Raw genomic sequence first — 25,795 nt, forward strand, 5'->3', positions numbered from 1 at the left:
TTATTAAATATATTAGTTATCATTAAAGCATTTAGTATAAGAAATTTTCATCCTGTTCTTAATTGGTGAAATCTTATTAAAAAAAGAGATGTAAGGTACCCAGAAATATTTGAGAGCAATACTACTACTATGATAACCCTTATTATACAATTTTGTCATGTCTTATGAGTTAACTATTTGATAAATGTTAATATTAAATACCTCTAAAACTTGTTTAGAAAACAAATTCTATGGTCCTCGGTCAATAGCTGGAAAACAGTGAAAAAAGTACACACCCTAATTTTAAGCTTTTACACATGTCAGCAAACAAATCTACATATGAGTTATTTTTTTTATAACCCCTTCCAGGGCAATTTGTGTCATCCTGCCTTGTCCCCTGCATGATGGTCAGGTCCTGTATGGCTTTACCACCCTCTGTCAGAAGATTCCCTATTTCTGCATCAACATCTTTGAAGGAGGCTGCCAGGTCATGACCAGCACCACACTGGCAGTGTCTTGCTCTGCCCTGTTTACCAGTACAGTATTTATTATCTGTCAAAGGTCTCATTCAAGTTACTGTACCAAGTGTCAGGAGGTGTCATGTCTTGCCACAGCCACTGTAATCCATGTCTTGAGATGTTCAAACTGTCTGAGGTTACACTGTCCACTGCTCTGCAAGATTTTCTTAGGAGTGATACTTTATGATTTTCAAGATATACATCTGATTTAGGTAGGCCTATGTTTGAGTATATTAATATTTGCCAGTTACAATGTACATAACACTTGAAAATGTCCACAGCATAAAAACAAATTGTAACTAACCTAATAAGTCATCTTGGTATATCCCCTACAACCAGCTATTTTTGCTTAAGTTTAAACAAAATTAGGAATAACAAGTATTCTGATACAGGCACCACAGTGTACCAGACTTGGCAGTTAACTAATAATGTAACCATGACAGCTTCTCTATGTAATCACATTACAAAGAACTGAGATTTTTGCCTAATATAAATCAGTATAAAATATGTTACATATTTCTTGAAAAAAAAAGTTTGTACTCACGATGTATTGAGATTTACAGAATAAAAAAAAAAAAAAATTTAGTTTCTGACATAAATCTCTTAGTAACAAACATAATGAGATAGTGAAGGTAGTTCATAATGGAACTCGATATTCAGATTTCATTTTTGAGATATAGGGTTTTATTGGCTAGTGTTTTACATTTTGGGCTTGTACAGCTTCCATGATGAAAAGTGTTGCTTTTCATTACTTATAACCTATTGTTAAAACAGGGCACATCTAGTTTCATGACCTTACATTTTTTTTTTTTTCAACAAGTAGGCCGTCTCCCACCGAGGCAGGGTGACATATACATCTTAAAATTTTGTTTGACTGCATTAACCTTCAACCAGGCTACCTGTGTTTTATGAAGAGTTAAACCAGTGAGGGGCTATTCAATGAAGAGCGGTGGCTATATCCCTCATCATAATATCTTTATGTACTACACCTCTCAAAGGTTTCTTGATCCAGGGAACTGAATCTGTGCTCCAGTTGCTTGAATACCTTCCATCCCCCCCCCCCCACGCACGCTGAACAATCTATGGGTTTAGCGCTTCCCCCTTGATTATAACAAATTATGTACAAGGTATACAGGCCTAAGTGACATTATAATATATAGAAAGCCCCTTGTTATGCAGAGCATTTCGGGCAAATTAGGCCAGTTTTGTCCCAGGTACCCATTTACTGATTGGTGAACGTAGACAACTAGTGTAAGGAAACATGTCGGATGTTTCCAGCCCTTCACTGGGAATCATTTGAGTGAGGATGAAGATAACCTATACAAGTGGAAATTACTTGACATGTAGTGTGGTTTATTCTTTAGAGTAGGGGATAACTACCTAAGGCCTCTAAAAAAAAAATATTTTGAACACAAAATACGTTCTGGCCGATGTAACATGTTAGAAAATAAATTCTGTTGAAGTTATCAAGCGAAGAGCTTTGTACATATCTTCAGGCCAATAGAAACAAGATGTAAAACTGATCAAACAGTATATAGGTACCAGTGGGAACAATTAATTAAAATGTTCATTAGAAACTAAGACTACAGATAATGATTATATTCCAACTTGGTTGTCTATTCAAACCAAGTTCAGTATATTTAGTTTTATACCACAAATGTACTTCAATTTTTAGAAAAAAATTTACACCCATCAAAGGGTCAATAATAAATATTGTGCACTGATATATCTAGTCAGTAATACATGCAACACCTGCCATTAAATTTATTTAATAGTATTTTAATACAGGGAATAAGGCATCCATCAAAAGGATAAATTAGAGCCAACAGCACTTATGAACAATTTATATACAGTGCCATACTATATCTTGTAAAATTGAAAACTGAATCGAGAGAAAACAGTTATTCAATAGGATAACTTTTTACTGCCATTAAGTATAAAATCTTAAATATTTTGTGCCTAGAGCAGCTGAGTTGAAGATAGTGGTGACTACACTAACCTTGAGGGCAACCTAACAGATCTCTGATAAAATTCCACCACAATGTATACACACTGTTGTTGGCTTGATCAGTTTTTCAAGGAAATGTGAACTATAGAGTAGAATTGAATAACTAATACGGGTTTGCCATAGCCCTTTTCTGTGATATTGGAGGAAAGCGGTGGGGAATGACTCAAAAGGGGTTTTATGTGAATCTAATAATTGAAAGATGAGATGGTGTGCATACAAGAACAATACAGGATGGAAATAATGACAGGATTTTCTTAAATAAATATTCTACTTTGTGCAAGTATACAGTAGACCACTGCTCAGTGAATGATCACCTTCCAGAAAACTAGGACTGTACCCCTCATTTCTTTGACTGAGGGAAACTAATTTATTACACAAACTCTCACTGCTACTAACCTTGACCATTGTACAGTTCTATATATCTCATGAAGGGAAGGTTTAACAAATGTTTTGTATATAATAAAATCCTCTGGTTGGTTTCCACTTTGAATATCCTGTACCAGGTCAAAATGAAATGTACACTAAGCTGAATTAAGTACAAATAAATTTTTAATTATATTTTCCTAAATTTTTTACCCAAATCATTCCTTTTTCTGTAAATAATAGGATAGTGTTTTGTATGGTAAATGTTTATTAAGTGGAATTTGCAGTCATAGGGAGATATCACAGACTTGTTGGATTTTTTAACAATACCTCTTTACATATGGCTAATATTGACATTCGGACGAGATAAATCTCCTTTATATATTCTGAACAAAATCCAACAGTTAAATTTTAGTGTCTAGTGCCAAGTCTAATTAGATTGATCAAGGTATTTTATTTTGTTCATAATCCCACTAAATAATGGATCCATCTACTGAAAGTACATACCCTTTAAATTCATCACTAAAGAAAAAAAATCAACAGAGCATATATATGGAATATCATCTCAGGTCACTTCCATGGGAATATAGAGCTGCTTAAACTTTCCTTTGCTCCCTAAGCTAGGGAACTAATATACCAGGAGAAGGGTGGGAGTGACCCTGCTAGATAATGATGTATTACCACAACAAATAACTTAGAAATTTGCATAAAATGATGAAGAGGGGAATAGCTACTTTGCAAATATTAAAGAAGCCTTTGAAAGAAGATATGGAAAAGGAGTCGTCAAAAAAATAACCCAGGTGCTCTAACGGTGGGAAGAGTACTTTTCAGAAAACTAAAAATACTGAGGAAATAAATATACAAGTTGCTATATAGTAAAGTGACAAAACTGAGATTGTAAAGATCTAGTACGTTTGTGACTCAGGAATTAATTAAATATTTTTACAATACTTGAAAGTACTGCAAAAAAAAAAATCTATTATTACTTGAAATTTTAAGCCAAATTTGCTACTTTAGGTTATTCAGCAAGCATCATTTCATCAATCAAGCCAAGCATAAATTCTTTGTTCCAAGTAAATACATCTAAAGGGCATAATAATGTACAATACTGTGTTTCATTAATGATACCCACTTAAATCAAGCTATATTATGTTGTTAGCAAAGGTTAAGTTAATATATACTGTTTGGCACTTATTTATAATACATTACACTATATTCTATATTTGCTCGTAATATATCCTGATTTCTAAACTAAGTGCATTACACAACACGAGATGAAGTCTGACCTGCCAGGGAAACGAGCCAAAGCCAGCCTCGGTACCACCAACAATCCTGCGCTGGGCAGTCAGGCGGCTGCTTACACTCAGACCACAGCCTGTAAGTAATGTTGCTTACATGATGAAATAAAGAATATTGCAAATATAATGAAAAAATGCTATTTAGCATAAAAAAAATCTTGAGTATTTTAGTGCTCTTCCTCATACACATCAATGATCTCCTTGAACTTGCTCTGTGTGCAGATGAACAACTTATTCACAGATATAACATAAAAACCTCTTCAATATCCCTTGAGTCTGAGTCAGCCTGTCTAAAAACTCAATGAGCATGGAAGTTTCTAAAGGAACCCTATCTACCAGTCATTTGCTGTATAGCCCTTGTGGCTTAGTGCTTCTTTTTGATTATAATAATATCAGTCACTTCAAAGCTATTGTTAAACAGCATCTCATCATAATATAATTCAGACAGCAATTTGCTAGTCAAACAATACCTATCCTCATCCATATATGTCCCTGTTCTTCTTCCAGCCTTCCTTCTATTACATTTGTATTGTAATTAAAGTAACTTGCTATAATCTCACTATCTCTATTTAATCACACTAAAAATTACTGAACCTCTTTGAATAATGTTTTGTAATTGACCGCTTTGTCTTTGGTGACCTTGTTGAACATATGATTATATTTAACTATATACAAGAAATCCTTCATAATGCTATGTCTAGTTCTTTAGTACAGGTTGGCCATCACTGGAACCTGTATTGTGCCGGATTACAGAGTGGTTAGGTTAGAATACGCTTAATTAACCTATCAATACTCTTTGTGCTTCATTTTCATCACTGCTTTCTCCTCCATTGGCTTGCTGCTGTGGATTTACAACCATCTGAATCAGTTTAGTGATGGCTGACCTGTATACTAGTTTGTAAACTTTATGATTCATTGACCAAAATGTACTACATAATTAGTGGCTTTTTTTGTGCCTACTATTTTATTTATGTATCTACATTACCTGTATGACCCTGGTGGGTTCAGAACTTAGTTTTGATTATAAATAATGTCTGCTCACTGTACCTTGCCATTCAATACAAATTGAGGGTCAGTTTATTTCTGTACACAAAAAAAATAATTATATATGCAAAAATGAATAAACATTATTAAATATATTTATTAGTCTATATAATAAATAAAAAGAATGTTTTAAGTTATTTTTCTACTTCATACCTTGATCATTCCTGATAGGGCCATAATCTACAGGAATAAGACCCACACTGTCATCTCTGTATGACTCCGGACCTCGCTGTCCTCTCTGGTTATGCCGGACACAACAAGCAAAGAGAAACCCTCCACAGCCTCCTTCAATCAAACCTCCACTTATCCAGCACAGCAGGAAGAATTCACAGGTTCCAGAGTAACAAAGTGTCGGGTCACCCAAGAACAGCCGCTTGGTGGCATGTGATATGCCTGCAATATGGAAATAACTTTATCTATAACCCCTTCTCCTGTAAAAAGAACCTTTGTTTTTCTTTTTAGGTTACCCTGCCATGGTGGGAGATGGCAGGTACATTAATAAAGAAAATTGTCAAAGTGGGAAGTCTGAATGTGCGTGGATGTTGTGCAGATGATAAGAAAGAGATGATTGTGGATGTTATGAATGAGAAGAAGCTGGATGTCCTGGCTTTAAGTGAAACAAAGCTGAAGGGGGTGGGAGAGTTTCAGTGGAGAGGAATAAATGGGATTAGGTCAGGGGTTTCAAATAGAGTTAGAGCTAAAGAAGGAGTAGCAATAATGTTGAAGGATAAGCTATGGCAGGAAAAGAGGGACTATAAATGTATTAATTCAAGGATTATGTGGAGTAAAATAAAGATTGGATGTGAAAAGTGGGTTATAATAAGCGTGTATGCACCTGGAGAAGAGAGAAGTGTAGAGGAGAGAGAGAGATTTTGGGAAATGTTGAGTGAATGCGTGGGGAGTTTTGAATCAAGTGTGAGAGTAATGGTGGTTGGGGATTTCAATGCTAAAGTGGGTAAAAATGTTATGGAGGGAGTAGTAGGTAAATTTGGGGTGCCAGGGGTAAATGTAAATGGGGAGCCTTTAATTGAGCTATGTGTAGAAAGAAATTTGGTAATAAGTAATACATATTTTATGAAAAAGAGGATAAATAAATATACAAGGTATGATGTAGCACGTAATGAAAGTAGTTTATTAGATTATGTATTGGTGGATAAAAGGTTGATGGGTAGGCTCCAGGATGTACATGTTTATAGAGGGGCAACTGATATATCGGATCATTATTTAGTTGTAGCTACAGTTAGAGTAAGAGGTAGATGGGAAAAGAGGAAGGTGGCAACAACAAGTAAGAGGGAGGTGAAAGTGTATAAACTAAGGGAGGAGGAAGTTCGGGTGAGATATAAGCGACTATTGGCAGAAAGGTGGGATAGTGCAAAGATGAGTAATGGGGGGGTTGAAGAGGGTTGGAATAGTTTTAAAAATGCAGTATTAGAATGTGGGGCAGAAGTTTGTGGTTATAGGAGGGTGGGTGCAGGAGGAAAGAGGAGTGATTGGTGGAATGATGAAGTAAAGGGTGTGATAAAAGAGAAAAAGGTAGCTTATGAGAGGTTTTTACAAAGCAGAAGTGTTATAAGAAGAGCAGAATATATGGAGAGTAAAAGAAAGGTAAAGAGAGTGGTGAGAGAGTGCAAAAGGAGAGCAGATGATAGAGTGGGAGAGGCACTGTCAAGAAATTTTAATGAAAATAAGAAAAAATTTTGGAGTGAGTTAAACAAGTTAAGAAAGCCAAGGGAAAATATGGATTTGTCAGTTAAAAACAGAGTAGGGGAGTTAGTAGATGGGGAGATGGAGGTATTAGGTAGATGGCGAGAATATTTTGAGGAACTTTTAAATGTTAAGGAAGAAACAGAGGCAGTAATTTCATGCACTGGTCAGGGAGGTATACCATCTTTTAGGAGTGAAGAAGAGCAGAATGTAAGTGTGGGGGAGGTACGTGAGGCATTACGTAAAATGAAAGGGGGTAAAGCAGCTGGTACTGATGAGATCATGACAGAAATGTTAAAAGCAGGGGGGGATATAGTGTTGGAGTGGTTGGTACTTTTGTTTAATAAATGTATGAAAGAGGGGAAGGTACCTAGGGATTGGCGGAGAGCATGTATAGTCCCTTTTATATAAAGGGAAAGGGGACAAAAGAGACTGTAAAAATTATAGAGGAATAAGCTTACTGAGTATACCAGGAAAAGTGTACGGTAGGGTTATAATTGAAAGAATTAGAGGTAAGACAGAATGTAGGATTGCGGATGAGCAAGGAGGTTTCAGAGTGGGTAGGGGATGTGTAGATCAAGTGTTTACATTGAAGCATATATGTGAACAGTATTTAGATAAAGGTAGGGAAGTTTTTATTGCATTTATGGATTTAGAAAAGGCATATGATAGAGTGGATAGAGGAGCAATGTGGCAGATGTTGCAAGTATATGGAATAGGTGGTAAGTTATTAAATGCTGTAAAGAGTTTTTATGAAGATAGTGAGGCTCAGGTTAGGGTGTGTAGAAGAGAGGGAGACTATTTCCCGGTAAAAGTAGGTCTTAGACAGGGATGTGTAATGTCACCATGGTTGTTTAATATATTTATAGATGGGGTTGTTAAGGAAGTAAATGCTAGGGTGTTTGGGAGAGGGGTGGGATTAAATTATGGGGAATCAAATTCAAAATGGGAATTGACACAGTTACTTTTTGCTGATGATACTGTGCTTATGGGAGATTCTAAAGAAAAATTGCAAAGGTTAGTGGATGAGTTTGGGAATGTGTGTAAAGGTAGAAAGTTGAAAGTGAACATAGAAAAGAGTAAGGTGATGAGGGTGTCAAATGATTTAGATAAAGAAAAATTGGATATCAAATTGGGGAGGAGGAGTATGGAAGAAGTGAATGTTTTCAGATACTTGGGAGTTGACGTGTCGGCGGATGGATTTATGAAGGATGAGGTTAATCATAGAATTGATGAGGGAAAAAAGGTGAGTGGTGCGTTGAGGTATATGTGGAGTCAAAAAACGTTATCTATGGAGGCAAAGAAGGGAATGTATGAAAGTATAGTAGTACCAACACTCTTATATGGATGTGAAGCTTGGGTGGTAAATGCAGCAGCGAGGAGACGGTTGGAGGCAGTGGAGATGTCCTGTTTAAGGGCAATGTGTGGTGTAAATATTATGCAGAAAATTCGGAGTGTGGAAATTAGGAGAAGGTGTGGAGTTAATAAAAGTATTAGTCAGAGGGCAGAAGAGGGGTTGTTGAGGTGGTTTGGTCATTTAGAGAGAATGGATCAAAGTAGAATGACATGGAAAGCATATAAATCTATAGGGGAAGGAAGGCGGGGTAGGGGTCGTCCTCGAAAGGGTTGGAGAGAGGGGGTAAAGGAGGTTTTGTGGGTAAGGGGCTTGGACTTCCAGCAAGCGTGCGTGAGCGTGTTAGATAGGAGTGAATGGAGACGAATGGTACTTGGGACCTGACGATCTGTTGGAGTGTGAGCAGGGTAATATTTAGTGAAGGGATTCAGGGAAACCGGTTATTTTCATATAGTCGGACTTGAGTCCTGGAAATGGGAAGTACAATGCATGCACTTTAAAGGAGGGGTTTGGGATATTGGCAGTTTGGAGGGATATGTTGTGTATCTTTATATGTGTATGCTTCTAGACTGTTGTATTCTGAGCACCTCTGCAAAAACAGTGATAATGTGCGAGTGTGGTGAAAGTGTTGAATGATGATGAAAGTATTTTTCTTTTTGGGGATTTTCTTTCTTTTTTGGGTCACCCTGCCTCGGTGGGAGACGGCCGACTTGTTGAAAAAAAAAAAAAAAAAAAAAAAAAAAAAGGTGTTCTATGACCCTTAAGGGTTTAGCATTTTTCTGTGAAATACGAAAGTATAATTACATATCTATGGGTGCTGTGGGACCCCTAAATGTTAAGAGTTTTTCCATGATACCAATCATATTCTACAAACCTCAGTACAGGAGGGCTCCACTTACACAGCAGGTTAGGTTCCAGGCTACTCCTGTAAAGCGAAAATTGCTGTACCGTGAATCATAGCATTCTTTTGCATTTAAAAGCCCAATAACATGTTTACACTATCATATATTAAGTGATCAATATAGCTAGGCCTAAAAAATGCATATACAGTACTTACATTAAAATATTTTTGTCCTTAGATTATAGTGAGTGGTGAATATATTTATTGTAGGAAGTCTAAATAAATGAAGAAGGGGTATAGTTGAAAACTGCTGTAAAGTGGGGCCTGCCTATATTATGAATTTTTAATAGTTTTCAAATAAATCCTAGTACAGTGGACCCCCGCTTAACGATCACCTCCAAATGCGACCAATTATGTACGTGTATGTTTGGGGGTCTGAAATGGACTAATCTACTTCATAATATTCCTTATGGGAACAAATTCGGTCAGTACTGGTACCTGAACATACTTCTGGAATGAAAAAAGATCGTTAATCGAGGGTTCACTGTATATTAATTAATATTACTATTGGAAATTCTTTAATAAAGGCTACTAGAAAGGTTTGAACTTCAGTGCCTCCTTAAGAAGTAATTGTTACAACATACTGGATGTAAAACTTCGTTGAGATGTAGTGCGAATGTTGCGGTCCAGAGGTAGTGCACGAGGCCTGTCACTGGGTCCTCCTGGGCCCTGCAGGTCTCCTCCCAACAGTAATTCCTGCTCCAGCTCCGCCATACCTGTCCCTGCCAAGCCTAGTCGTTCTGCCATTTGGGTTGCTTGCAGAGCGTCTAAGCTAAATCTAGAATTTAAAGTTTACATGTTAATGGTGTGGCTACATTATTTATGAAAAAAGCTTGCTAGGAATTTTTTTTTTTTTGCTAAGCCTTTAAGAATGGCTTTATTTTGTGCTGGTTTATCCCCTCAAGGAAGGTTCCTTGATGTTGGTGAGGGGCTCTTGATTTAGGGAATTGGATCTGTGTTCCAGTTCCCTGAATGCCTTCCACATCCCCCCCCCCCAGGCGCTGTATAATCCTCCGGGTTTAGTGCTTCCCCCTTGATTATAATAATGTGCTGGTTTATTCTACTGTATAAAAGTATTGTATTAATTTTCACATTTTTAGTGAATATAAAAAATAAATGAATGCTAAGTGTTGGAGGGTTAATAAAGTGTTATTCATGAAAATTTGTGATCCACCAGTGTTTAGCATGCATTGTAGTTGTTTCACTGTGCTACCATAGCCATGTTGCTTTATCTGGTTTCCTGTTTACTCCTTATTTGTTCAACCTCTATCACACCTGATATTGCCTCTGCTCACCCCAATCCACCACCACTTTCTTTCCTGGGGACATACAACGTAGATCAGCCCCTTTCTATTTTGGAAGGTAGGTTCTTTCCTTTTTATCAGGCAAAGGCCAACAATGCATGCAGAGGCAGTAAAAGCAAAACTATTCCCAGTCAGTGCTCCTTCCTGTCTGTGACTTATCCTTTTCCCTCTCTTGCCTTCCTGATCTTCCAATGAATCATAGATTTCACTCTCGCCTTCTCCTCCTGATTTAACTTTTTAATGTTCTCTCTTGGTCCTTCTTATTGAAGTTCTATTCTTTTTTCTCAGTTCTTCAACTTTTCTTTATTTCTGCATCTCCTCCTCTATTCTCCTGTAAACCCAATCACCCTTACTTATACTATTCTTTGGATTAAACCTTTCCATTCTGTGAAAGTTTCCAAATCTCCTGGTCATTCTGGATGAGATTTACCCCAGGGATCGTGTTTCATATTGCGGAAGCAAGAGGAAGGGGATGACTCCCTCTACTGGTATCCCTTCAGAGGGATGGAAGGGTACCATGGTGCTGCTGAAGGGCTATTAATCCAAGGAACTAAAGCTACCATTACAGTCTGTGGATCGAGCTTAATTACCTACCATCACTCAGACAATGTGTAAAATTTAAGGGCTTAACACTTTCAATGAAAATGACCCATACTGATTTAGTGCTGTGCAATGAATCTAATAAAAGTGTGCACAACAGGAGTACATTCAGGTGGTCTTAAGGCAGAAAATTTGTGCATGAGCATTTACTGAACACTTGTCTAATATTTGCATTGAAAACTATTTCAAAAGGTTTCTATGTACTTATTCATACCACAGACAGACAGCTGTGAATTATTACCATGCAACAGATATTGGAATGATTCAATGAAGCTCAGATAATCCCAAACATGTATAACTTAACACTTACCTTGTTAAAATACTGTTGTATTCTTCTTGTGAAACAGTGGCAGATTCAGTATCAATGGATTTATTCAACAGAGGTGAGCCATCATTGAGTACTGTTGAATTGTGATGAGGAGGTTTAGAGGAAATGGCGATAGCAGTAGTGGATTCAGAAGCACTCGCAGTGAGGCCGGAGAGGAAAGGATCTACTGGAGATGGAGCAAATGATGATGCAGAAGAATGTATAATAAGACTTCTGGAAGAAGATGAACTCAATGCATGACTAGCTGTGGCTCTGAGGTGACCAGTCTCTGACATGACCAGTACGTGGTTTGATGTGGCATGGGTATTATTGTGTGTGGCAGTATTTTTATTGTTTAAAGGAGTTGGACTTCGAATGTGCCGTAGATATATAGTTGATGATGACCGCAGTTCATCTGTAGGAACGACATCTAATTCCATAACAGTGTGTGTGATAGGACTGGGTGCGAGGACTGATTTTACACTTGGCGATAAATGAGGAACCAGAGTTGACTTTGTCTGAGTGGGGCTGTATGCAGGTTTACTTAGGTCATACAATGTTGTGTGGTGCGTAAGGAAAGGAGCCATCTTTAAGTCATGCGTAGGATCCTGACTCGAGAGGAGGACTGGATCTTCACGTAGCGATGGCAGCAAGTAATGGCCAGGAGAGGTACTTTCTGATGTTTTGTTAAGATCATCTCCTAGTGATGAACACGCCAACACAAGTAATGCGGCTGCCACATAGTGGAACATGGCCGCACCCCGGCCCGTCTGGAAAATAAATTTTAAATAAGAATATGGCTTCTCTTTTAACTCTGGTTCAATTTAAAAGAGCAGCATAAATACATATAATTAAACTTATGGTAAAATATAAGTACAGCTTCTCCTCACTTAGCTGTATAGCCCTTGTGGCTTAGCGCTTCTTTTTGATTATAATAATAATAATTCTCCTCACTTAGCGACGTACTCGTTTACCAACGACTCGGACTTAAGATGGGCTCATTGATCAGTATGCATACCTAAATAATGTATATTAAAGCTGATTTCCTCTATTCTGTTTATTACAATATACAGTACACTACTGTATATTATTATTATAATCAAGGAGGAAGCGCTAAACCTGGAGGATTATACAGCGCCTAGGGGGGGGATGTGGAAGGCATTCAGGGAACTGGAGCACAGATCCAATTCCCTAAATCAAGAGCCCCTCACCAACATCAAGGAACCTTCCTTGAGGAGACACTACTGTATAAATATTTAAAAATATACCAGGAATGTTATAAATGATGCATAGGTGACATTAAAAGAATATCAAAGATGGTTGACTGAAACCCACTACCATTATAGTATGCTCCTCAATTAGTGACAAATTCATTTACCGACTTGGTCTTAGGAACACAACTCCATTGATAAGTGAGGAGAAGCTATAAATATTATACTGTATATTAGTAATTTTTTTATTATGGGGTGCAAATTGTGGTACTCAGCCTCAGAGAAGAGAAGTGAAATAAATATTCTGGGATCTTAGTAACATGCCAAACTAGATGTCTAATAGAACAGACAGGATCTGAACCTATTGAAAATCCCAAAATTAAGAAGTGAATGCTCTAACCATTGTGTTATGCTGGGATAAAAAGATTCATCACACTAGGTACATTGTGAAGGTTAGCATGGGCCAAACTGTGAATACAAATGCAGATTTTTATAGCTGAATCTCACACAGCATGGTGAAGCTTAAGCCATCAGTTCAGATCCAGTCTGTTATGTGATTTCTTTTGGTAAATCATGTTATTGATAATGGCTTTGAAAGGAATTGTGCTAAATCTTCCTAGTCACTTAAGTGTGAGATTCACCTGCTTGTGTGGTCACAGCAAGGCCATTAGTAACCTGGGAGTTGTTGGAATGTGGGAGTGAGTTGCTGAGGTGTGGGAGTGGTTAGTCACAGCATCCTAAAAGTAGTTAAAACAAGAATCAGATGTGAGAACAAGAGAATTGTGGGAGAGTGATAGGGGATGGAAGAGAGTGGCATATAGGAGGAGGGACTAAAGGGGATGGAAAGGAGTATGAGAGACAAGAGAGGGAGGTAGGATAAAAGAAGGGAGTTTACCATAAGCTGATAGTTACATACTGGGAACAAAAAAAATCTAATTGTTTCTCCCTGTCATTTTCCATCACAAAGGATGTGTCAGCTTGAGTTGGGAGACTTCAGAAGTGTAATAATAATAATTACCATACTAGGAAGTAGCCGCCGGAAGCCTCATTGACCTGAGAATAGAGAAGAAATACGTAGTTAATAGCGTAAATGTCCTCCACTCAAAGGGATAAGTCATCATACAATTTATATAAAAAAATGGCAAATAAAGTTATGAAAAGTGTGCACATATGACGATGTTTCGGTCTGGCTCAGATTATTGTATCTATCGTGTAGACGTTTCACCAACCAGTGGCTTTGTCAATACAGGAAGGAAGAGGTTGAAGATGAGGTAATCAGTCCCTCAGCCCAGGAGTACAGGAAGGAGAAAACATTGGTGGTTATAATTATAACCTTAATTTTTAAAGAGGGTGGACTGGTAGGCCTCGGCCAGATGACCAAAAGCTCCAGCTGTGGGTCATCATATGAATAAAGCCCTCAGGAAACACTTGTCCTGTTCCCTGATAAACCTCACCAACCAAACAGGAAGAAGAAATGTTGGTGAATATAATTTAGGAGGCAGTACCAGGAGCTGTGAGTTGATCCTGACATGCATGCCTTGGGGACCAACATTTTCACTCTCAAAAACCATGCTGTCTTCAGGTTGAAAAAGCTGTTATTTGCACTATTTCTTCAGCAACTACTATTGGCTTTCACAAAATCCTAATGGCACTTTTATTAAGTGATGATTTAAGTGTCATGAAGCCACTGTATGACTGTGTTAAAGTACCATCTTATGCAGCAACAGCCTGGTTGACCATCCTAGCCTGGCCCATGGCTGGGCTCAAGAAAGTAGTAAGACTTTCGAAACTCATCAAAGGTATATGAGAGGTAAGGTGTGATTATCTCTAGCCACTGTAATCATGCTGACTCTACCCAGTGGCCACAGGAGACAAAGGACCCCAATAGAAACAAGTCACTTTGACCTGACCATTTTTTGGGGTTATCCTAGGTAATTTAGACTGTGTGATAATTGTACTTATGTGTAGCTGTGCCTAAATAAACTTACAAATTGTTCACATCAATGATGCTTGATCAACCTTCCAGAGGGGAGAATATTTTTTTCCAAGGTTTCATATTTTTGACTTTGTTCTGACGCAATTTGGGCAGTGCTATTACAGTGCGTCCTTTTCTGTCTGCATGACATGATGTGAATAATAACTAACATGGAGAGAATGATGGGGAACTTCAAGCAACCAGGAATTACATAGATGAAAGATTTAAACAGAGAGAGACATTGAAGAAGCTATAATAAAGAATAAAATATAGATTTTTTTCATTGTATACAATGAATAGGTTATGTTAATGGGGTTTAAAGCTAGTAACCTTTTCACCACCTCATAAGAACACTTTAATCCTGGTTGATCAGGGGCTGATCCACCAGGAGGCCTGGTCACAGACTGGGCCGCGGGGGCGTTGACCCCCGAAACTCTCTCCAGGTAAACTCCAGGTATACCCTATGTTGGAACTTATTCGGTTCGAGAAGTCCCAACGGGGAAAACACACCGTTCGAGGGCCCTTAAACCCACCCAAAACACAAACACACTCACCTGGGTTGGCAAAGGTGGTTGGAAGGTACTTTTTAATTGATAGGTTTACCCTTCAGGGAAGAAGTAGGTAGTTTATACTGTTAGTACAGTAATATTAGGATTATTAAGGCAACTCTAGATAATAATAATGTAGACCTAAGACCTTAACATAGGTAGTAATAGGCTGAATGTAGGCAAACACTAGGTTATGTTAGCTAGGGAGAATTGGCAGCCCAAGTTTGAACAACGAGGCGCGAGTCTCAAAGACGCCAGAGCTTGCTTCTATGACTAGACACCATCTGAACAACACGTGCCATGATCAGCAGGCGGCGCCTCCACGTCTCTTCACATATGAGACCTGGGGAAATCTGGTGGAGGCACCTCGACATATCGTAGATGTCCTCCTCCATCAGGCCCATTCAGTAAGACAAGACCTCCACTTTTTCTTAGGATTCTGGCCAGTGTCTGGGGAAAGTTGCGAGTGAGTTGAGCTGTAGGCCTTTGTGCAGCCGGCAGTTCATGACCAGTACGTACTTTGTCTCTTGTCAGCCTAGAAGCTAGTGTCACTTTCTGCATAGTTATTCTAGGGGATTTACCCCCCCTTGGAAATAGGAATTTCTGAGGTGCAGGCAGGTCACTAATAACAATTGAATGTTGCAGGAACTAAGGCTCCCGGTTGCACGTGGTTTCTGAGGGGAAGTCCAAAGGGGCTAAGCTTAGGGAGGTTGAAGACCAGAATAGCTTCTACATCACCAAGTAAGTTAGTCCTTTAAACGTGCATGCAGGCGAGATTTCTTGCAACATCAGTCATTTATGAAAATCTGTCTATAAGCCACTTGTGAGGCTGAAGTACCGACCTCAGAGCTTGGTGACAACAGAGCTTGCCAGGGTAGGCGACTCACTTGGAGGCAGTCCAGACAAATTTTCACACCCTACCTATATAATGTGCAGATCCCATTGGGACTCATATACCTATTAAATCTATTTTCCGGAACCTACAAGTGTGAGAGTACACAGGAGATACAAATTAATCTGGCCATGGATAAGGGACATAAGGTTAGGTCAGGTTAGGTTGCATCAGGTTAGGCTAGGCAGTGGCATCATAAGGGGGGGGGGCTGCCCCAGGTGACACCATATAGCCTCTAAAAAAGGTGACACTAATGCCCAAAACAGTGCTGCATCAACATAAAAGAATCCTTCGTTTCAATATAGCCTATACAGTGGACCCCCGGTTAACGATATTTTTTCACTCCAGAAGTATGTTCAGGTGCCAGTACTGACCGAATTTGTTCCCATAAGAAATATTGTGAAGTAGATTAGTCCATTTCAGACCCCCAAACATACACGTACAAACGCACTTACATAATTGGTCGCATTCGGAGGTAATCGTTATGCGGGGGTCCACTGTATAAGGAAAATCATTGATTTTGATATGATAGATGATTTTACAGGACTGAAGGCAAGGAAATGTAAGATCAAAGGACCCCAATGGAAATAAGTCACTCTGTCTGACTTTTTTGGGTTATCCCAGGTTCTCTACACATATGCTGCTATGTGTGATAATTCTATGTAACTGCATTTGTGTATACCTGAATAAACTTACTTACTTACCTGTACTCAAGGTCAAATTGGAACTAGTGTTTCTCTATTATTGCATGTCTTTTTTTTCTTTATTTTTCATTTTTTTTTTTGGGGGGGGGGGCATTGTTGAAGATGAATAAATGTAGGATCTGTTGCCTGTTTGAGTTTATGTTTCCTCAATATTACTACGATTTTATCATTAATAAAGTTGAGAAGTATTCTCCTGTTCAGTTTATGGCCTTAAACGTTCCCATTGCTAAACATTAGTTACTGGTCATGCAGTGCTGATGTAACTGGAGTTTACTACCCCCCATCTCCCTGTCCTTGGATTTCATGGGGGTGACACCAACCCAGGTTAGGCTAGTGTGGAAAATACTGTATATATTTTCCAGAAATTCAGTATTTATATGTAAATAGATGGCCATACTGTATTTAATAATATTTATATCATAGAAAACAGAAAGCCTGCATCTGCGCAGAGTAGACTCGCCATCTTGGTTTTGAACTGGATACAACGTTAATGTAATGGGAAGAATTTTTCGTGCTCTAGAGGTTAAAATTGGATTGACACCTCTCAAATAGGAGGCAAAATTGTTGGATGTGCATTCCTGCATAACTCAAGATATCAGACGACTGGACAAGACAGCTCCAGGGACCTCAGATAAGCTCTCTAGATTTGTGTATAATTCTGGCCAGTGTTTTCATAAATTTAGTTAGTGAGGTTTTTCTGAGCATGATACAACTTAATATCCAGTCAAATTGGTGAGTGATATTAAGATATATTTTCCTCCTGTTATGTATATGTGAATTTATATATAATCATTTTTTAATATACAGTCCACAAATTTATATATTTACCAACATTCCTGGTGTATGTAGATTTCATTTAATAATAGGTCCAGAGCAACTTGTGCTTATGACGGTGGTAGGTATCGAAGGGGGACATTTTTGCGACCTAAGTGTCCCAAATTCCTACTTGTCTATGTAACATTGATAAATAATAATTATCTTTGTTATCATTTACTGTTATGTACATAATTAGTTACATTCAGATAAATGCAATTTTCCACAGCTAGGTTTGGATAGGTTACATTAGGTTAGGTTATTTTGGTTAGGTTAGGTTTGTCAGGAAATAGGACAAGTGTTTCCCGACGCGGGTCTCTTGGGGAATATGAAATAACCAGGTCTGATTCGAGGAAGAAGCTGGTAGCTGCATAATGTAGGGAGGATGAAGTGTACTCACCAGGAGTGGGGCCGGGAGCTGCTGTCTTCCTTCCTGTAAACACAAAATTCTAAATTAATTCCTTTGTATGGCCCCTGTGGGTTTAGCTGTTGGTTTTGATTGTAATAATAATTAATTCCTCGCTCGTTAGTAGATGTTAACGCAAAGGTTGACGGTAAGCCAGCGGATGGCCTCGGTCAGGGGGCCGAAAGCTCCAGCTGTAACTAAGATGAACATTCTTAAAAAAAAAATTTCAAATGATTTAGATAAACAGCAGCAACAGCTTGGGTGAACAGGCCCTGATCCACGGAGGCGTTGACCCCCAGAACCCTCCAGGTAGGCAGGAAAGTCTTCATGCTTCATTTAGATCAAACAATACACTAATCTCTTCAAATATACTGAGAGAATATATGATTGAAAGAGAGGAAAAATTTACTCTTTACCAGCTCAAAGACTATGATTGCTTCAGTGCAAAAACTTACAATAATACACAAGTCACCGCCTCAAATAAGACGTGAAATTAAGCCACAAGAAAATATTTTATCACCACACATGACAAACACTCCTTTCCTTTTTATAAATTAACAAAATAAACAAGGTTCCTGAGGCGGGGAGACATAGTGGTGCAATTTCCTTTTGGTTTTAATAATTTCTAGACTTCTTAAAGTAGTGTAGTATCTTTAAATTGGACATTAAACAAGTCACTATGTCTGACCTTTTTTTTTTGGGGGGGGGGTTATCCTGGGTAATTTACACATATTACTATGCAAAAGCAACCACTGGGGGAGAGGAGAGTTGAATGGTAGCCTTAGGCCTTTCATGTTGCACTCAGCATATCATCAGGAGCTTACATTGTTGCAGACATTAGTAATGAAGTCCAGGTAGAGTCGTTCCCTTGAACGTAATGTATTTAAATGTGCAAGAACTTCTATAGATGTATTTAAATATGCAAAACATGTGACGTTGCACCGTCGTGTTGGACCCCAGACGTGACGTTGCACCGTCTTGCTGGACCCCAGACGTGACGTTGCACCGTCTTGCTGGACCCCAGACGTGAGATATAAGCCATTACTCACTTTCTCTCTCAATAATGGCTGCGTATTGTGACAGCCGCGTCAGAGATGCTGAGAGCTGTGGCACTTTCTACGCAATAACACTATATTAAACTACTCCCCCTGGGTGCCAGGCAGAGATGTAAACAAACTATAAAGTGTAAACTACTCCCCCTGGGTGCCAGGCAGAGACGTAAACAAACTATAGAGTGTAAACTACTCCCCCTGGGTGCCAGGTGGCACAAGTGGGATGCCTGTAGTGGGGTGCCAGAAGTGGGGTGCCACAAGTGGGATGCCACAAGTGGGATTCCACAAGTGGGGTGCCACAAGTGGGATGCCACAAATGGGATGCCACAAGTGGAGTGCCACAAATGGGATGCCACAAGTGGGGTGCCACAAGTGGGATGCCACAGATGCAGATGTAATATATACAGACTTTGCAAAAGCCTTCGACAAGTGTGACCATGGCGTAATAGCGCACAAAATGCGTGCTAAAGGAATAACAGGAAAAGTCGGTCGATGGATCTATAATTTCCTCACTAACAGAACACAGAGAGTAGTCGTCAACAGAGTAAAGTCCGAGGCAGCTACGGTGAAAAGCTCTGTTCCACAAGGCACAGTACTCGCTCCCATCTTGTTCCTCATATCCGACATAGACAAGGATGTCAGCCACAGCACCGTGTCTTCCTTTGCAGATGACACCCGAATCTGCATGACAGTGTCTTCCATTGCAGACACTGCAAAGCTCCAGGCAGACATCAACCAAATCTTTCAGTGGGCTGCAGAAAAACAACATGAAGTTCAACGATGAGAAATTTCAATTACTCAGATATGGTAAACATGAGGAAATTAAATCTTCATCAGAGTACAAAACAAATTCTGGCCACAAAATAGAGCGAAACACCAACGTCAAAGACCTGGAAGTGATCATGTCGGAGGATCTCACCTTCAAGGACCATAACATTGTATCAATCGCATCTGCTAGAAAAATGACAGGATGGATAATGAGAACCTTCAAAACTAGGGAGGCCAAGCCCATGATGACACTCTTCAGGTCACTTGTTCTATCTAGGCTGGAATATTGCTGCACACTAACAGCACCTTTCAAGGCAGGTGAAATTGCCGACCTAGAAAATGTACAGAGAACTTTCACGGCGCGCATAACGGAGATAAAACACCTCAATTATTGGGAGCGCTTGAGGTTCCTAAACCTGTATTCCCTGGAACGCAGGAGGGAGAGATACATGATTATATACACCTGGAAAATCCTAGAGGGACTAGTACCGAACTTGCACACGAAAATCACTCACTACGAAAGCAAAAGACTTGACAGACGATGCACCATCCCCCCAATGAAAAGCAGGGGTGTCACTAGCACGTTAAGAGACCATACAATAAGTGTCAGGGGCCCGAGACTGTTCAACTGCCTCCCAGCACACATAAGGGGGATTACCAACAGACCCCTGGCAGTCTTCAAGCTGGCACTGGACAAGCACCTAAAGTCAGTTCCGGATCAGCCGGGCTGTGGCTCGTATGTTGGTTTGCGTGCAGCCAGCAGCAACAGCCTGGTTGATCAGGCTCTGATCCACCAGGAGGCCTGGTCTCAGACCGGGCCGCGGGGGCGTTGACCCCCGGAACTCTCTCCAGGTAAACTCCAGGTAAACAAGTGGGGTGCCACAAGTGGGATGCCACTAGTGGAGTGCCACTAGTGGAGTGACACAAGTAGGGTGCCACGTGGCTCTGTACTTGCTCTGATTAATTTAATTTATATAAATTGTCAGAAGGAATTAAAAAAAAATGCGTGAATATGTTTGCAGATACAAAAAATAAGGCTAAACAATAAAAAAAATGGAAATAAATCACTACAAGTGGAACTAATGGGCAAAACGGAGTAATGGAATTTAATGTTGATAAATGCCAAGTAATGATAAATGGAAGAGAGTGTAATAAGGTAATTATAAGAAATATACATTCCTCTTGCTTCTACTCCTCCTCCTCCTCTCTTCCTTCCTCGGCCATATTCTCTTATTTTCCTCCTTTCTTCCATCCCCTTCTCTTCCTCCAATAGCTGTATAATCCTCCGGGTTTAGCGCTTCCCCTTGATTATAATAATAATCTTCCTCCAATAGAAACAAGTCACACTGACTTTTTTGTGATATCCCAGGTTATCTACACATATGCTGCTATGTATGATAATTATTGTAACTGTATTTGTGTATACCTGAATAAACTTGCCATTCCACCTCCTTCCGTCCTCCTCCTCTTTCTTCTTCTCTCCCGACACTGACACTGACTGACCTTCGCTCCGTCATGGTGAAGGGCTCGTGCTGGACCTCTGGGGGAAGAGTGCACTCACTCACCCGGTGAAAGGTGTCAGAGGAGAAGGTCACTGCCAGGGCTGTGAGACCACGTCACCGGGTCCCTTGCCAGGCAAAGCCACTGCCAGGGCCACACCGTCACTGCCAGGGCCACACCGCCACTGCCAGGGCCACACCGTCACTGCCAGGGCCACACCGTCACTGCCATGATTCTGTTGTGACCGAGTCTACAAAACATATTGCAATCTGTGTCCATTTACCTGACAATGGCTTTACTGTTTTGCACTGCTCGTCAAACCTCGAGATCAACAGACTTTTATGCATATCACTGCTCGGACAAAGTCACTGCGCAAGTGAGGTTATCGCTCGGACGAGCTTAAACTACCTCTTACAATTCTATACAGGGCTACATAGCCTCTACAGGTTCCAGAAATATCACAGCCAGAGCTACGTAGCTGTTGAATTCTCTAAGAATTCAACAGCTACGTGTCAAGGTGTCCCTTTGGCCTGGTAGGCAACGCTCTCGCCTCACACACTGGGTGTCCATGATTCGATTCCCGGCCGGGTGGAAACATTGGGCCTGTTTCCTACTGTCCCGTTTACCTAGTAAGCAAGTAGGTACCTGGTTGTTAGGCAATCAGTCCCTGTACACGCTCTTTAAGAATATCAACCGCCCTAGTTGGTGGCAAGCGGTGCGGCCAGCTGCCTTCCCTATGTTAACGGAGGTGCAAACTTTTTTCTGGCTACAAGCAGCGTTTTTATTTACTTTTTATTTCAACGTTGACATGGATGAAGAGAGAGAGGCGCCCCACCACGGCCATGCTCCCGCACCCGGATGTAAAGCTGGCTTGCTGGGGAGTTAGTGGGAGAAGTAGGCTTGCTGGGGAGTTAGTGGGAGGAGTAGGCTTGCTGGGGAATTAGTGGGAGGAGTGGGCTTGCTGGGGAGTTAGTAGAAGTAGGCTTGCTGGGAGTTAGTGGGAGGAGTAGGCTTGCTGGGGAATTAGTGGGAGGAGTGGGCTTGCTGGGGAGTTAGTAGAAGTAGGCTTGCTGGGAGTTAGTGGGAGGAGTAGGCTTGCTGGGGAGTTAGTGGGAGGAGTAGGCTTGCTGGGGAGGTGCTGGAAGGCTTGCCTGTGACGCGTCTGTGCATAATTTCTAGAATCCTAAAGTTGCAGACTAGATTGTTACTGTTGCTGCCCGAGGCTGAGAACTTAACATGTGTTGTACCTGACAGAGTGATGTTTGCAACGCTGCTTTCAACAAAGGCAACTTTCTCAGTGTTTTTTCTAAGATCGCGATATGTCATTTGCTCTTCAAGGAGAGAGAGGCCTGATAATATATACACGGTAGATACTTGAGGATCTGGTTCCAAATATACACACTAACAAGCACGTAGTGAAAGATGTAGGAATAAGTATAAAATAGGCCTAGTGGAAAGGATGGGGGATTTGTAGGCTCTTTAAGAAAACACTGTCAGCTTCAGTGGACCAAGACTATTCAACCTGCTATCAGATATACTGCTGATGGAAGCAGAGGAGTTCTCGAGGAGAAACTACGTCACTACCTCCGTGGAGTACTTGATCAAGCAGACTGGGATGGACATGTAGACCAACGGGCTACCAACAGCAAGTCTGGTTGAACACACAACCCAAAAAAAAAAAAAACTCCGTTCCTGGTCACAGGTGTGGCGATTTCTTCGTTTTTTTTCTGTGTTTCTATTTTTGTTATTTATACCTGCCTTCTTTTCACTGCAACTAAATCCTAACATTTCTCTAAGGTTTGCACGATTTATTTACACTCATCATGAAGTGATGAGAAGTTTTTAAGATATATTATTTTCGCGACTTTTAAGGAGTGGGAAGGTTTGCTAATGTTTGTCAGGAAACAGGACAAGTGTTTGCTGACGTGGGTCTTAGTTATATGATGACCCACAGCTGGAGTTTTTGGTCATCTGACCGAGACCTTCCACTGGCTTACCCCTCCACACCTTTAAAAATTATAGTTATGACTATAAGCAATTTTGATAAACAAGGGATGGAGATAATATTCCAAGATCTTAGACGGTGAACTACTAATCCCAATCTGTGGGAAAATAATCATATATTTTCATGATTAGAAGGCCAATCCTCTCTCATCCCTACCAATCCTCACTCCCCAACTATATCTAATGACGCTTCCCTAATTCCCTGTCTTTCCCAATTTATGTGGCAACTTTCTTCAGTAATAATCCCCCGACAACAATTAATTACTACTGACTTTGTGTGTCAACTTTCATTTTCTCCCTTCTTCTCTTCCTTGTACATTATCTTTTATTTATCCCATTATTCCCAGTTGTTTCTTACCACTCCTCTTGTTCGGCCCTCCACCCCCCATACCACGGGGACGTAGGAGCTGGAATTCAACTTCTTTAAAGACACTAAACATTTCACTTGGTGAGGAGCCCATCTATTAAAGCAACGTTCTTAAAAATCTTGTATCTTGGCCCCCCTTCCCCCCAAAAAAAATAAAAAAATTATGTTATATTTTTTTGAATAATTAGGTTAGGACAGTTTTGCTGGCATTAGTATGTGGCTCTGACGTTGCAAACAGGATTTATGGCACACGCTACAGAACAAACGTTTTTTTTAGGCTACGTTTCGCTCAGTGTAGTGCTCTATGAATGTATTGATAGAAGCCTACACAGGTGGGAATGTGTCCTAGTCAAGCCTTGTTGTACAACATGGCTCTGATTTGATGGTGCTGTCTTGACACTCATCTCTCCCTCTCACTAAGATAGCTCTCGAGTCAACGCCACTGGTATATCACCTGTCACTCGGACGTCAACGTGGCTTGACTCGTCTCGTTCCTTTCAAGTGGAAAGCTGAGTACTGTCAGCTCACGCTGATGCTTCTCTCTTCCTGCTGAAGATTATATAGGGCCACTGTCAGATTAAGCCGTATCAAACCCTCTGATGTTCCTCTCTCATACCGCTAGTTTATCTGGCTACACCCGCCAGTGAACCCGGCCACACCCGCCAGTGAACCCGGCCACACCCACCAGTGAACCCGGCCACATCCACCAGTGAACCCGGCCGCACCTGCCAGTGAACCCGGCCACACCCACCAGTGAACCCGGCCACACCCGCCAGTGAACCCGGCCACACCCACCAGTGAACCCGGCCACATCCACCAGTGAACCCGGCCGCACCTGCCAGTGAACCCGGCCACACCCACCAGTGAACCCGGCCACACCCGAAAGTGAACCCGGTCAACACACCTGATAACGACATCGTCACAGTCAGTCAGCATCCTGGCCAAGCCCAAGAAAGAAAGTCACTTCGCCATAATAGTACTGGAAGGGAAAATCTGATCTGTAAACTTTGATCTTAAGCAGCTCTTGTGACATAAACCACTGAGGGTCGGGAGGGAGGAGTATAGGGCAGCCGGTCACCAGTACCGTCACCTACACAACCACATCAAACAGATAATAATAATCTTAATTTCTACAAGTCCATCTACGAGGTATATAAGCCTAGCTGGCATACTGCTATACAGAAAGCCCCCTTAGGTTAATTTTGTCCCCTAGGATGCGACCCACACCAGTCGACTTACACCCAGGTACCTACTTAGAGCTAAGTGAACAGGGACCGCAGATGTCCTAAAAGAAAACACGCTTCCAATGTTTCTACCCTTACCGGGGATCAAACCACAGACCTCAATGTGTGAGCTGAATGCGCTACCAACCCAGCAACGGGACACAACGATCTCAACTAATACAAACATCTTACATGGCCAGATCGACACAAAACTCAAACCACGAGTAAAATATTTTAAAATCGACCTCAAATATACAGTCGTAAGTTAACCAGTTTTCATGGAACTTTCCTGCGTAATATTTACCAAATTGTCTCGGATCTGGAATATTAATTTTTACTGTTTATATACAGAAGCTAAATTCACCAATAAACATCTTGAAGAGCTTTCTCTCTCTCTCTCTCTCTCTCTCTCTCTCTCTCTCTCTCTCTCTCTCTCTCTCTCTCTCTCTCTCTCTCTAACACACACACACTCCATCTTCCTCTAACTTCCATTCTAGAGGAAAACAATTACAAGACTGCTGCAGGGAGGTACAGCACTGCAGGGAGGTACAGTGCTGCAGGGAGGTACAGCACTCCAGCACAGTGCTGCAGGGAGGTACAGCACTCCAGCACAGTGGTGCAGGGAGGTACAGCACTGCAGCACAGTGGTGCAGGGAGGTACAGCACTGCAGCACAGTGGTGCAGGGAGGTACAGTGCTGCAGGGAGGCACAGTGCTGCAGGGAGGTACAGCACTCCAGCACAGTGCTGCAGGGAGGTACAGCACTCCAGCACAGTGCTGCAGGGAGGTACAGCACTCCAGCACAGTGCTGCAGGGAGGTACAGCACTCCAGCACAGTGCTGCAGGGAGGTACAGCACTCCAGCACAGTGCTGCAGGGAGGTACAGCACTCCAGCACAGTGCTGCAGGGAGGTACAGCACTCCAGCACAGTGGTGCAGGGAGGTACAGCACTC

The 25,795-nt window shown here is 40.8% G+C and overlaps 1 protein-coding gene and 1 long non-coding RNA gene across 13 annotated transcripts in view; one reads left to right on the forward strand and one right to left on the reverse strand.

The window, feature by feature from the left end:
• Positions 1-3,063, forward strand: part of LOC128695206 (uncharacterized) — an 81,022-nt gene extending 77,959 nt beyond the window's left edge. For all 8 annotated transcript variants that reach the window (XR_011392802.1, XR_011392801.1, XR_011392799.1 and 5 more), the window contains one exon: positions 349-3,063. This is a non-coding gene — a long non-coding RNA (uncharacterized lncRNA). The remainder of the gene's footprint in view (positions 1-348) is intronic.
• The window catches only part of LOC128695207 (uncharacterized), a 145,249-nt gene that overhangs the window by 10,914 nt on the left and 108,540 nt on the right, over positions 1-25,795 (reverse strand). For 4 of the 5 annotated variants that reach the window (XM_070091312.1, XM_070091310.1, XM_070091311.1 and 1 more), the window contains exons 2-7: positions 17,924-17,956; positions 13,610-13,644; positions 11,384-12,150; positions 9,754-9,947; positions 5,364-5,603; positions 4,155-4,243 (exon numbers count right to left, since the gene is read on the reverse strand). In XM_070091312.1, coding sequence (XP_069947413.1) covers positions 4,155-4,243; positions 5,364-5,603; positions 9,754-9,947; positions 11,384-12,150; positions 13,610-13,612 — 1,293 coding nt within the window. In that variant the 5' untranslated portion in view covers positions 13,613-13,644; positions 17,924-17,956. Of the gene's footprint in view, positions 1-4,154; positions 4,244-5,363; positions 5,604-9,753; positions 9,948-11,383; positions 12,151-13,609; positions 13,645-17,923; positions 17,957-18,978; positions 19,038-25,795 lie in introns of those variants that run through there. The other variant, XM_070091314.1, reaches the window with a different exon arrangement.

Source organism: Cherax quadricarinatus, chromosome 35 (assembly GCF_038502225.1).
Source record: "Cherax quadricarinatus isolate ZL_2023a chromosome 35, ASM3850222v1, whole genome shotgun sequence".
NCBI lineage: Eukaryota > Metazoa > Arthropoda > Malacostraca > Decapoda > Parastacidae > Cherax > Cherax quadricarinatus.